The 13,241-nt window shown below is 39.2% G+C and overlaps 1 protein-coding gene across 2 annotated transcripts in view; it reads left to right on the top strand.

Moving 5' to 3' along the window:
* The window catches only part of CPA6 (carboxypeptidase A6), an 83,158-nt gene that overhangs the window by 24,583 nt on the left and 45,334 nt on the right, over positions 1-13,241 (top strand). Inside the window, exon 2 of one of the 2 annotated variants that reach the window (XM_074552004.1) lies at positions 12,371-12,446. The exons of the other annotated variant lie outside the window; for it this stretch is intronic. Within the exon in view, the coding sequence (XP_074408105.1) occupies positions 12,371-12,446 (76 nt within the window). The remainder of the gene's footprint in view (positions 1-12,370; positions 12,447-13,241) is intronic. 2 annotated transcript variants of the gene reach the window in all.

The following is a 13,241-nucleotide window of genomic DNA, read 5'->3' as shown; positions in this document are numbered from 1 at the left end:
ATCAAGATGTGTAGCTGAGTGAGTGCAAGAACTGTGATGTACGTATTACACCATCACTGGGGATTGAGGCTGTCCTTAATCTGCCCGTGGGAAACCTTGTGTCAGGTTGGAACCTAAATTTATGGCTATGAAAATGCAGAAGAATGAAATGTATTATCCTGATGGGCCAGACGATGCAAATGCATTGGGAGTCTTTCACAGCCTTTATAAAGACAGCCCCATGTCCAGCAGACTGAGTTTAGTTGGCTTTTACACCCCAGCTCCTAAATACAACTGACCATGGGTGTATCTGAGAGGCCCCTGATAATATATAAACCCACTTCACCTTTAAAATAATGGGGGGAAAAACCCAACAACAAACCCTCCACTTTGTCAATTCCCTGAAAAATAACTGAACAAAATTCAATGTCTTCAAGATGGAGATTATCAAAGCAAAAGCACTTCTACATACCCATTGTGCTTCTGTCTCCAGCCTTTAAAATCAGTAATGAAGAAGATCGCTGTGGTGATCACATAAAAAAAAATTTGGGTGTTTTTTTTCCAGTTTCCTGATATATACAAATGCCTCCCCATGTTCAGATCCTGCAGGCAATTAGTGTACTGTTAGTTTTACTGAGGTGTAAGGTGACTTGTATATTCACATGCAGGTCCTAGATGTGGTTCCACATATATTTTCTGTCTTTATTCTTATCTATCTTCTTATCTATGCTTTTGACAAAATGTTGATAGAAGTGCTGCAAGCAATCATCTGAGGAGCTGCTGGTCTGTGAGCAGAGAGTGTGCCAGGGAGAGCTGGGAGCTCACACCCAAACTGGCAGCATGGGCTCTCCAGAGGGGCTGGTTCCTCCCTTTGGGCAGATTATCAAGGAGCTCATATGGTGTGAGAAACAAATGGATATAACCTCTGTTTTTCCAAACAAAAAGCTCAAAAAAAAAAAATAGTTACAGAGCCTGAAAACAGCTTAAATGTATCTATAAGCAAAAAGATTATAAATAGCATCCATAAAGCTGCTTGGAGCAGCTGGTTAAGTGTTTTCCTTTTTGTGTGCTAAAATTGTCCCACCACAGAAGGTTTCTAAACCTTTTCTATAAATTCATCACCATGGAAAAGTGGTCCTTAGGAGAGAACAGTCTGTGAGTCATCATAAGCTTTCTTGTTGTAGTACTACATCTAGCTCCAAAGGGTTGTTTTGAACTCTCACATTAAAAAAAAAAAAAACAACAAAAAAAAAACCCCAAAAGCCAACTGGCCTTTATCTGAAAAATATAAAAATATGAACATTAAAAATCTGTTATACTTAGTAAAATAAAACTCCTTATTGCAGGCACATGCCCACTTAATTTGTTTATGCCTAACAGCAAACTGGATTGATATCTGCAAGGAAAGATGGGTCAGGAAATATACTGCAATTTGAAGTATATGTGGTGTAGAATTTTAGTTGCACTTATCAGTGCATAATTCTTTAAAGTGAAACAAAAAAATTTTCATGGAAATTACTTTTCTCTCCTTCTGCTTCACACATTTTGTTCCCATGTTCACTGAAAATGTAATTAAACTGCTTTATTTTCAGATTTATTCCAAAAGATTTTTTGAAAGTTGATTTAAAGAAAACCCATTGCATAACTAAGCATCCAAAAACACCTCCAATTTTTTCAAAACAAGTTACTGTACAACACCTGACAGTGCTAAAAGCAAAATACATTTGTTAATATTTGCTACCCAACAGTGTGGGTTGCTTCCAGGGCACACCCAGAGGTGTCAGCAGTGTGCGCCTTGCATCCTTTCTCAGGAAAAGTGGTTGAGCACAGGGCAGTGGAGTCACCCAGGGTTCAGCTGGAAGCCAAGACACACCCAGGCTGTGCATTAAACTGGGAAACACCCCCAGGTGCAGCTGTGCCTTTGCAGACTCGCTGCTAGGTTTGCCTCACTGCTCTCTATTCAAGGCAGATGGTAGAAAGCAAAAATGACACAATGTGCCAGGGGTCATGGAGACCAACCATCCAGCATTTTTAATTCAAAGACTCTACCATACATCTCTGCTTTATATATATTTCATCTGTTCCTTTCCTGCAGTATCATTTCTCCTGGGAAGATCTCCTGTTTGAAGAGAAATTTGCAAATGCCATTTGACCTCAGTCTCGGTGTGCAGGGGGCCCCTTTGCTGAGGGACTCTCCTCATTGCTGTGCTCAGAGACATCTACCTAGACACAAAGTATTGCATCTCAAGTCAGCACTGTCACCTTGCTCATGTCCCTGGGGTGGGGAAGTAAGAGAGCTCTCTGTGTTTCTAAGGGTCTCTAGCTGGTCAGAGTGACCCCGAGATGTGTTAGAAAGTCTCTTTCCCCAGCCCAGCACTCAAAGAAGGAGTCAGAACTCCTCATTTCTTGGTCTCAAGGTTGTTTATTGTATCTTACCTATAAAATTTTTTCTCCTGACCTGCTGAGGTCTGCTCAGCAGGATAGTCAGAGGCACTCTGCCTGCCTCCAGGGTGGTGTTATCTTTTTATACTAAAAACTACATGCACAATATTTATAATTACTTTCCAATACCTATCACCTATGTTAGACAGTGAGCTTCTACTCTAAACCAATCTAAAAGTGCCAACATCACAGCAGAAGATGGCGGCCAAGAAGAAGAAGGAGAGAGGTTGGACATACCCAGATTTCTCCATCTTGCCCCCTGAACCCCCATTCTAAAAACCTCAAAAAATCTCTTTTTCACCCTGTGATAAATTCACTATCATTCTACTTAAACTTTCATGGCTTTTAATTCTTCACATAAGCAATTGTTTTTTCAAAGGCTAAATCAAAGGCACAGGGGTCTTGGGCTCTGTGCCAAGGTCTCTGAGCCCTCTGGGCAGGGGCTCAAGGCCTCCAGGGCAGCCAGAGGAATTTCCTGGGTTCCGACACCTGTGAGACTCAGAGTTGTAGCAGTATTTAGCAGGTAACGTCATGTGCAATTGTTTCTGGGCTTAGTGCATGAATATTTGCAATTTCTTCTTCAAAATAGCACCTTAAATTGATGAACCATTCAGCACCCAGATCTCTATTATGCTTATCTGAGACATAGGAATAACTAATTGTGCTGTAATAAAAAAAAAAAAAAAAACAAAACAAAACAAAAAAGGTCTGCCTTTTCTCTTTCTTAACCTAGCAAGGCTCCATGGCAATCAATGGAATTATGCCAGCCTATTGCAGTAACACCAGCAAAAAGAGAATTTCCTTACAGGATTTTCCTCACTTTTTTTCAGTAAATTTGCTGTATTCCCCAGCTTTGAAACCTTCAGATTCTGTCCTTCTGCAAAATTGTGGAGAGGCATTGTCCTTTATGTGAATAGTGACACTAAAAGTGTACTTTCCATGAATTAAAATATATAATCATTACGTGGAAGCAGACTAGGCAAGAAGTGATGATAGAATAGTTTGGGGAAACTTAGCATGCTACAGACATCACATGCAGCAGTATTTCACACCATAACATTTTTTACTCCATAAATATTTTCATCTTTCTTGCTGTAACTTGCATAAATGAATAAATGCATAGAAAACACTAATGATAAGTCCTAAATTAAATCTAAGCTCACCATCTTGACATTTACTTTTTAAAATATGTATGAGGCAATTCCTCTGATCTTTTTTTTATACACTTACAAACACATGCTTACGAGTTATTTGTGTTTCAGGGCCAAGTACAGCAATGAGTAAAGGCTTCCTCCTATTGCTGAAAGACATTGTGAGGGCTTGAGGATCAAGGTTTTAAATTGAACTCAAGAGATTGCCCATCAGGAATAACCAAATCCTTCCAAACTTGGCCCCATTCAGCAGCAGGAATTGCTACATGCTCTCAACCCTCATTCTCTATGCTTTGAATGATCATTACCTACAAAAAAATAGAGTTCTTCTTTATTTCCAGTTATTTTCTGAAGCTATTTATTCAATAAAGACTCAAGACATGTTAGGAGAACTTGATGGACTTAATGGCTGAATTAAAAGAACTAGGGTGAAGTGCAATAGTTCCAATCTAAAATCATATATACAGGAATTTCTCCTTATTACTGCAAATCCTTTGGTTGGATCAAGGAGAAAAACCAGCAATGTAGTATTCAGCCACAGGATGACTGTGATTTTCAGTGTGTTAGGACCACAGAATTGAGTTTGTATGAGAATTTTCAGAGGAGTAACAGTGCTTACACAGTGATTTTGGTCCATGTTGAGAAGCAGAAAACAGGAACAGGTGCAGAGAAGAGCTACAGAGACATCTGATGAAATGATCTCCAGATATCTCATCAACCAAAATTCTTCTCTTACTCTATTAAATTATTTCTCCAAAGATTGAAATAATTTTGGATTTAATATATTACAAGCATTATATGTATTATAATAAGAGGAACAGAGTACAATTAGGAAAGACCTACTGGTCATAAGGTCTTCCTCTTTGCTGTTAAAGGAAATTATGTAATAAATTTGACAAGCTGTTTTCTTTCTGGGCCACTTATAATAAACATTCTGTCTAAATTAGAGGAGAGAAAAAATTTGAAATAAACACAAATTTAAGTGAAGAACGTGACCTATGAAAATAAACATAAGATTTCTTCTTCTCTGGTTTTCAAAGATAGAAATATTATCTGATCCTTGAAAAAAAGTTATCAAAGCAGATAAATTACGCACCCATTCAGTGGCTTTTACACAGATGGAAATGAGCAGGTATTTGACTGCAGTGGCAAGTAAAGGTCAAGTAAAACCATAACTTATAAAAAGTGGAGTCCAGATAGTTTACATTCTATAAATTAAGGATTTTCTATGAACTTCACACACTCAAATGGAAGGGTTTAAAGCTTACACAGGTATGAAGTAAGCTATTTATTAGTATCAGAAAAAAAGCTATTTTACTTACTTCTGGGTATATGGAATTTTTAATATAAGCACACTTTTTAAAATATCCATTTTAATGTATTTTATTCATGTTAGCACATACTGAATTTAGGCAACTTTATCAGAATACCACCAGTTTTAAATTTTCATTTAAGACTGTAGAAGATTGCTTTCATTTATATACTTTCAAAGATATACTTCGTATTTTCCAGGTTAGTAGCTTGCCTGAACAACCAAAAGTGGGGGTTATTTCCAACCTTTGAGCATATTTCAAAATTCCACAGTGGTCTCCAAAGCAAGAGAGCATGGTCACCTCTTGTTTAAACTCCTTGCTGTTATTCTACAAATATCAATACACCAAAAAAAAGGAGATGTAGAAAACATTGTCATTATATTACAAGAGTTCTATTGTCATTACATTACAGGGGTTCCGTATTGCCAGAGTTTCAGTCCTCCTTGATGTTTCTTGTAGGCAGCTCCTCCAGGCACTGATTCCTCCTTGTCCTCACAGCAATTCCTCCCTCAATCAACCAATCCACTCTTTCATAACACTCTTCTTATCGGCTACAGGCGTGGCCTGTTAAAATCTGGCCTGCTCCTGATCTTTAGTAATTGGCTCAGTTGCAACTCTTAAGGGGGTAAGATTACATTCTATACCGCCTTCATTTACCCATACTGTATCCCCCTACAGAAAATATATTATTTGAAAAAGAAAAGGGTTTTTTTTCAACATCATTGAAGGCTATGGAGTAAATGCAGAATGTTTCAAGATTTAGGAAGAGTTGTAGAATTTTGTTTTCCGAAAGCTGTATATGGTACTTTCCACCTATGGTCCCTGCCTTGCTCCCCCTACCATGGCCAACAGGAAGTTTAAAAGCCATGGGTTTATTTGCGTCTCCATACTCTCACAAGTTTAAAGGATGAGATCATCCCTGTTATAGGGGTGGGGAGCTGAACCATGCCTACACTGCCAGCTGAGCATGGCTGTGCAGCCCAGCCTGTCCATCAGGCTTTGCAGGCGGGTGTGTGCCTGGTCTCAGGCTGGGTGCCAGGCTTTGGCAAATATCTGTGCTTCAAGCACACCCACCATGACAGAGCCCAGGGTCTTGCTGCAGACAAACCAATCCACCATCAAAGGTCTCTAAGCAAATACAGGGTCTGTGGTTTTTATTCATGAATGCATACAAAGTATGTGGAGCTCAGTAAAGTTTCATGCAGTTCTCTACCATTGAACCTTTCCCCCTTCACCTTTCTGCTCTTGGTATCTAAATTCTGTAACAACTTTGTGACAGATTTGGTGTTCTTCCTTTCACTAAGGCCAAGAGAAAATCTGCTGCACAGAGTCCTGAGATACTTAATTTGAAAATAGTACCTTGAGCACTTGTCTCAAAATATAAATGGGGCTTAGCGTGAACTGAAGCAACTCTGAAGCTCAGAAAGGCCAATGAGCTTCTGTGTGGACTTCAGAAAGATGGCAGCTGCAGGAATGTGCAGGCTCTGAGTGATCAAGACATGGATAAATGATGGGACATGACATGAGAAATTGTTGAATATGACAGTCTGAGAAGCTGACAAAAATTCAGAGAGCTCTGTCAAGTACAGCTGGATCTTGCAAAAGGTAAAGGAGGAGGTATTTGAGAAAAGGTTGAATTTCACAGGTGATTGAGAGGGAGTACTGGGGATGTTTTTTGGGTAACAGTACCTGGGTAATCCTATCAGTGACACCACATGAAGCTGAGATTACCTAGAAATGCCAGATTTGGGTACCCATATAGCAAAGCTGGGACCAGTTGGGGAAAAGTAATTAGGGACGGGTTGTTTATTTGAGAGGAGGTAGCGTGAGCAAGGTAGTAGTGTGGTGAAAGGGAGGATGAAGAACAGGAAAAAATGTATGCAGCTGATGTGATCAGATCTGTTCAGGACACTGGCTGGGGAGTAATTGTTTGCTACAGTCTAATCAGGACATTAAATCAAGCTTGTCTGGCCCCACCACACGAGTTCAACATGCCTCTGCAGGATGGAACGGGGAAGCTTTTCTCTTTGGGCAGAGGGAGGAGCACCCAGATGGACAGATAAACTTTCTGGTCCTGTCAGGCCTATGCCAGGCCTGACAGTATCACCGTCTACTCCTGGCTTCCTTACAAAGCACAGAGCAACTCACTCTATTGCCATAAGCCATGGCAATAAAGAAGTAGATGGGGTTATAGCAGAAGTTCCTTTCAATAATAATATGTTACCAGAATGATGATGATTCTTTCCTTAAAAGTAACAGTAGTTCAAATAATATGTCATTGGAAGGATTGTATCCAAGTTAAACAATCATCAGCTGTTTCATGCAAATATGTTATTACAGTATGTTTCTCAGGAAATTAATATGAATGAGTATACATGCTGTTTCATTTAAGCAGATTATTGCAGCCTCCCCTGTGGATCTTAATCCTGCTCAGTTAGCACAATATTTCTTTGTCAGCTGGTTGCTTAATTTGGTCTGTTTGTTTAAGTGTTTATTGGTCTTGTTACTTCTTACTTTATTTTCTGCCCTGAATCACTGCCCTCTTTCTCTCTTCTTTTGCACATGACTGGATGACACTTGATGAAAGCAAGACAGCATTCATCACCATACACAGTTCATTTTTCTGTTTTGAGACAGAGACATGCACTGAAGCAATTGCTTCCCACTTCTTGTGTTTAAGCTAGGTGGCCCTATAGCCAGTGTTTATGAGACATGGGAGGCCAGCTTTTATTGCCTTAGTTGGAATGAAAACTGAAATTTTTGCAGATAGTAACATTCCATATGTCTCTGAAATGAAGCTGTGCAGAGGAAGACTGCTAGCAATATAGCATTGCTTTAGTCTGTAAAGTTTCCTGCTGGGTAAAGAAACCCTTTTTACACCTGAAAAACATCTATGAAACTCAGATATTTCATGCTTGGGAATTAGCATGTAAGTTCAGCTTCCCAAGAAGTCTTCTGTGCTATGCTGATAAATGTGAGGTAATAACATACTTTGCCTCCTCAGCATTTCTGCCTACATTACCCAAACACCAATTTTTTGGCAAAAATATAAATTAGCTAGCTCTTTCTTATACTAGGAATGGTCTCAGTTTTCCTGCCTTAGTAGCTAAAAGGCAGAAAATATATACATTGCTATCTAGACAATGCAAATGGTGTTCTCTTCTGTTTGGATCAGCATCTGCTGTAATACAGAAAACCATAATGAAGGGCTCAGGAAGTTTTGTAAAGTTCCCTTTTCAAATGTACCCACCAGGTCTCAGGAAGAAGCCCAGCCTTATTTGTCTATCTTGATTTCGTAGCACTGTTGAATCACAGTTAAAACTCTTCATCCCAGTAACAGAGAAAGAGAAAAACGTTAATGTTTTATTATTTCTTAACCTCTTGACTATCAGAATTTAGTGGAGAAAAGGGAATGAAGCAATTGATCTTTCATCACAAATGATATCTGATGGCATATTGGGAGTTGACAAGTGGCTTTCATACTGTAGATCTTTTCAGATGTGTCATTCAGCCTTAATGAACTTCTACAGTGCAGCAACTATGGCAGCTTGTTCTCCAGAACTGTAATCCCTCCTCTGCTATTAGGAATGGATGCCTGTAAGTGGGGATTTATTTTCTTTCCTATTTTTTCTATAGGTATTTGATTTATAGCATATCACTCCTTAAACTGTGTTTAAAATACTTGTAAATCCTTTGCAAACATGCTTTTATTAAATTCTGTGGGAGAGCAGAGATCTGATTAAGGTTCACATTAGTCAGGAGAATAAAACAATGAAAAGGATTTTCCTGAAGGAAATGAGGAATTTACATAAATGGAGTTCATGCCATGTGACTTCATCAGGAAAGTTTTATGAGAGAGAACTGCTAATTCCATCAGTAAAGAAGTCATAGATGTGCTGCAAAATAGTTTCTTTGGATCCATCTGGTCTGTTCATAGATGAGTAAAACTATGAATTAAATGGAAAAAAAAAGGTGAATGAAAAAGCCAAAGAAATAAACCAAGAATTTCAGTCCCCATTGGCCTCAGGAAGTATTGCCCTTCCCAGGGCCACGTAGCATATTCTGTGTTTCCAAAGCAGCTGTGTCATTCCTCATGCTGTTCCTGAAAAATGTCAGGGGGTGATGAAGGGAAAAAAAGGAGTCATTGCCTGTCAGTGCTGGCCAAGAGCTGGTCACCCATTTTGCTCAGACACAGGGCTGTCCCTGGGGACATCAGCCTGGCTTCTGCTCTGCTCACCACACTTGTTCAGTCAGTTCATTTACCAAAGCTTGTGTTCTGCTCTTGGCAAAGGCTTTCAACACAGTTTTGTGTTTACACAAAATTCAAAAAATCTCACTAAGTCCTAGCTTTAAATTCCATTAGCCTAATTGCTAGGGTAATTTGAAAGTTTGTCATGCTGGATATAAATTTCTACACTAATTTATACAAAATACATCTCATCTTGCTAGTTGTTTAGAAATTTTTTTAAATAGGGTTTAAAAAAAAAAAGATTTAGAGGCATCATGGTTAGAAAATTAACCTTACCTGCATAAATCAGCAGACTGCTGACATATGTCTGCAGGCAGCAAAACTTTCCCTTGTTGAATAGAGATATGATTACTTGTTTCTTTTTCCTCAACAGCTCAACAAAAAGGATGGCAGGGGAGCTCACCAGGGAATGGTCCTGAGTGTTTGGGGTGCATCTACCATTTATCAACCACATTAGTACATTATTTGATAGATTTTGTTGACTTTTAAATATTCGGTGGGTTATTGAATTTCTTCCCTAAGTTCAGTGTGTATTACGTAGCATTTAAGGTGATAATTGGATTTCTTTAATGTCAAATGTAACCAGAAAAACTATAAAGCTAAAAAATGACCTTAGGACTATGGGTTTTGACTGTAGATATCTGAAGTAAAGCTAGATTTCCTATCTGTGCTTTGTTCAGGAATGCATAATGATTGTGCACTGACTAGCCAGCCTAGAGAAGTGGGTGTTAGCAGATAGTTCTCAGGAATCCAGTGTATTCCCACAGCTTGCATGCGCAAAAATTGAAAGGGCTCTGCCATAATGGCTTAACCATCTTTTAATAAATACTTTAATAAATACTGAAATTACCATGCTAAACTGCTAAACTGCTTGCTATGAGCTCTCTAGCAGCAGACTCAGCCACAGCTTGAAGCATTTCCCAACATTTTGTCAAGTGATCAATCTGTCACAGCACCAATACTTTCCTCTCCAGGGCAGGTTTTTCATCACACTGGAAAGGACAGAGTTGCTGAGCTAATCGAAGGCAGTTTACAGCATGAATTCAAGACCATACCTCAGTGATATCCACTCCTTCAAAATTCCATTACAGCTGTGTAACACATGCTTAGCTACTTATTTCATTAAAATCTGGTTTTTATATGTGGGTTGTACCAATCCTTCCAGAAATGTCTGATGGATCTTTATTAGCTACATCAACTTCCTGGGCAATCATTACTGCTTTATTCCTTTTTCATTATTTTCTTCTTAACAGCAATTTAGTACTTAGAAAGAAGTGAGTAATGGAAAAGAATATTACTCTTGTATATATGATAAATTCAAAGCATCTATTTTCCTTTAGAAGATGCAGCAGTTGTAGTGCTCTAAGAGATTTATTCCTCTCTATGCAAGCTCCAAAACAGGAGGTTAAATTCGGCTTGGAAGCATAGTAATTTCTCCTAAGTTTTTGGGCTGCCAAATTACAACAAGAGAGCTCTCAGAAATCTTTTTTCCTTAGGCATAAACCATTTGTCCAGTAAGGTCAACAGCAGGTAAGGCAAATGGACTGAGGTCCACACCTGTGGGTACATCAGTGTTACTGCAGCAGTACCTGGAGTCTAACTGGACCAAAAACTTTTTAATGCCATTTGGGAGTTGGAAGGTTTGGGACCTGTCAGCAGGGGTGAGAACCAAAACTGGAGAGCTGAGACAGAAAAAGGAGAGCAAATGTTGGCTGTAGAGAAAAGACTAAAAAAGAATAGGGGGTAAGGTAAAATTATTTCCAGAAACACGTAAGCCACTTCAGAATTTATTAGTAGTGCTTTCTTCTGATCTGGCAGTATTTATTGCCTACCTATGTATGCATTAAGGATTCTTGCAGCAAAGGTGAGTCCTACCAAGGCTGTAGCTGCAGTTCATCAAAGGCAAGACCTGGTGCCTGTGAGCAGCAGCAGCTTGGGAGCCTTCCTGGAACAGTGAGCCAGGAGGGGCACACTCAGCAGTGCTGTTTCTAGTTGGCCAAATGTCTTCTCACCAGACTCAGAACCTTCAGCAAAGGAGGAGAGGTGTCAAGGGAAATTCTACTGTTTAAAATTCCCAGATATTATAGAAACTGTAGATAAAGAAATTGTTTGAAAGGTACTGTGGCTACTGGATGGAACTGTAGAAATAAATATATGCATGACTGCCAAGGTCTCTTGGAAGTACTGATTATCAACAGTACAAATTAAAAACTCAAAATGTAGGAAAATGCCAGAATTCACATTGGCCACTTAAAGTTATTTCATCCTTCTTGTGTATGGCTGATATTTTATTTACATGATCATTCCCTCTGTTTTCTGTGGTCTCCAGCATCCCATAGGTCATGACAGATAGTGGTCATTGAAGGGTCATTCAGTTTCTTGTTTCCTGTTTGCAAAATTATGTCCATTGAGATCATAAATCATAGAATGGCTTCAGTTAGAAGGGATCTTAAAGGCTATCTAGTTCCAGCCCCCCCTGCCATGGGCAGGGGCACCTTTCACCTGAACACTTTGTTCAGAGCCTCATCCAACATGGCCTTGGACAATTCCAAGGATGAGGCATCCAAAGCTTCTCTGGGCAGTCAGTTCTTCTGCTCGTTGCAGCAAAGAATTTCTTGCTTGTATCTTACCTAAACTTACTCTATTTCAGCTTCTGTTAAAGAAAGTGAATAAAGTCAGCTACTATTATCTAGAACCTTCTGAGCGTGTATGAGCAGCTACTTACTTCACAAAATTTGTTTAAGTTTTAATGGGTAAAGCAAAAGGCATGCCCCAATATGAAGATCACCTCTTTTCTCAAGTCAACTCTCCTCTTGAATGCATGAAACAATGAACTTTTCAAAGTCCACTAAAGGTTTAAATATGAAAAAATCGTGTATTTTACTTAATCTCATCATTGGAAACAGATCAATTATTTTGGAAAAAGGTTTTTTTTGTTGTTCTGAGGCAGATGTTCAGTATGGAAGATGTCAGACTGCATGGTTAACTTAGAAGACATGAACAAAACATTTGGGTGTAAAGGGAAGGTCCAGCTGACACTGATCTGTAAAGAGCAAATCATTTCTATGGAAGTGCATAATCCAGCAGCAAGTTTAGAAGCAGAGTTCCAGCTAACCCAACATTTTCCAGGTGCTGAAAAAGGGCACAATTACAGTAGCTATCTGAACCTAATTACTGTCCCATTGTACTGCTGCAAGGAGTCCTAAAGTGCCAATTCAATTTTCTATTATTGGCAGTGATAAAGTCATACGAGTTGTTCCTGAGAGCGAGAGGGAAACACAGATCCTGAGGGCTGCATTCAACAGGCTTAAGGTGAGTTTGATTATTTTCATCTACTTTTTCTGATCTTTTTTGAAGACTCTAGTGGATTCACTGACTTGCCTTTCATTTAGCACTTCAAATTATTTTATTATCTGGAAAAAAGTGTTTGCCCATTAAATTACTAATTTACCAATAAAATAGCATAAGTATTAGATTCATCAAGCCTGACAAAATTAACAACACTTACTTCCTTAAAGTGATACAGGTGCCATACTTGTAAATTTGCTTTCTTTGCTCTTCCACTTCTTGCTAGCATACATAGTTTTTTCATTATCTGCTCAATTGTTATTTGAAACACTTAGTTAGTTCAAGTTGTGAACACACAGAGGAATATAAAAAAAGGCTTCGGTTTAAGAATCTCCCTGGCAGAATAAGTTTTTAGAGGCAGATTACAGAGTGTCTAGGACAGGGAGCCAAAATATTTCTTCCCTGTCCTTTCCCTGCAGATATAACTGAAAAGCAGCAGTGCCACTGCAGCAGTGCAGCACAGGAGCACTCTGCAGCATGCTGCTCTGCTGGCACAGCTTACAAAGGCAGAGGCAGCATTTCCACAGCAGCCTGGCCCACTGTCCCAGAGCGTGGGGACTACCTGTAAGTCAGGTCTATAGTCCTGAAAAAAGGACTGTACCATGCACATGCACTGCCCCCAGGTACTGTGGGACTGGGATAAGCTTCATTAGTAGTCACCAAAACAGCCTAACCCGAGCAGAATCAGGGAAGTATCAATTGGATCAATATGTTGAGTGCCACAGCATTTGCAGCATGTGCAGAAGCTTTGGGCTGCTC

The sequence above is a fragment of the Zonotrichia albicollis genome, chromosome 1 (assembly GCF_047830755.1).
Source record: "Zonotrichia albicollis isolate bZonAlb1 chromosome 1, bZonAlb1.hap1, whole genome shotgun sequence".
In the NCBI taxonomy this organism is placed as follows: domain Eukaryota; kingdom Metazoa; phylum Chordata; class Aves; order Passeriformes; family Passerellidae; genus Zonotrichia; species Zonotrichia albicollis.
The sequence above is the reverse complement of the archived record's forward strand: the minus strand, read 5'-3'. Positions and strand labels throughout refer to the sequence as shown.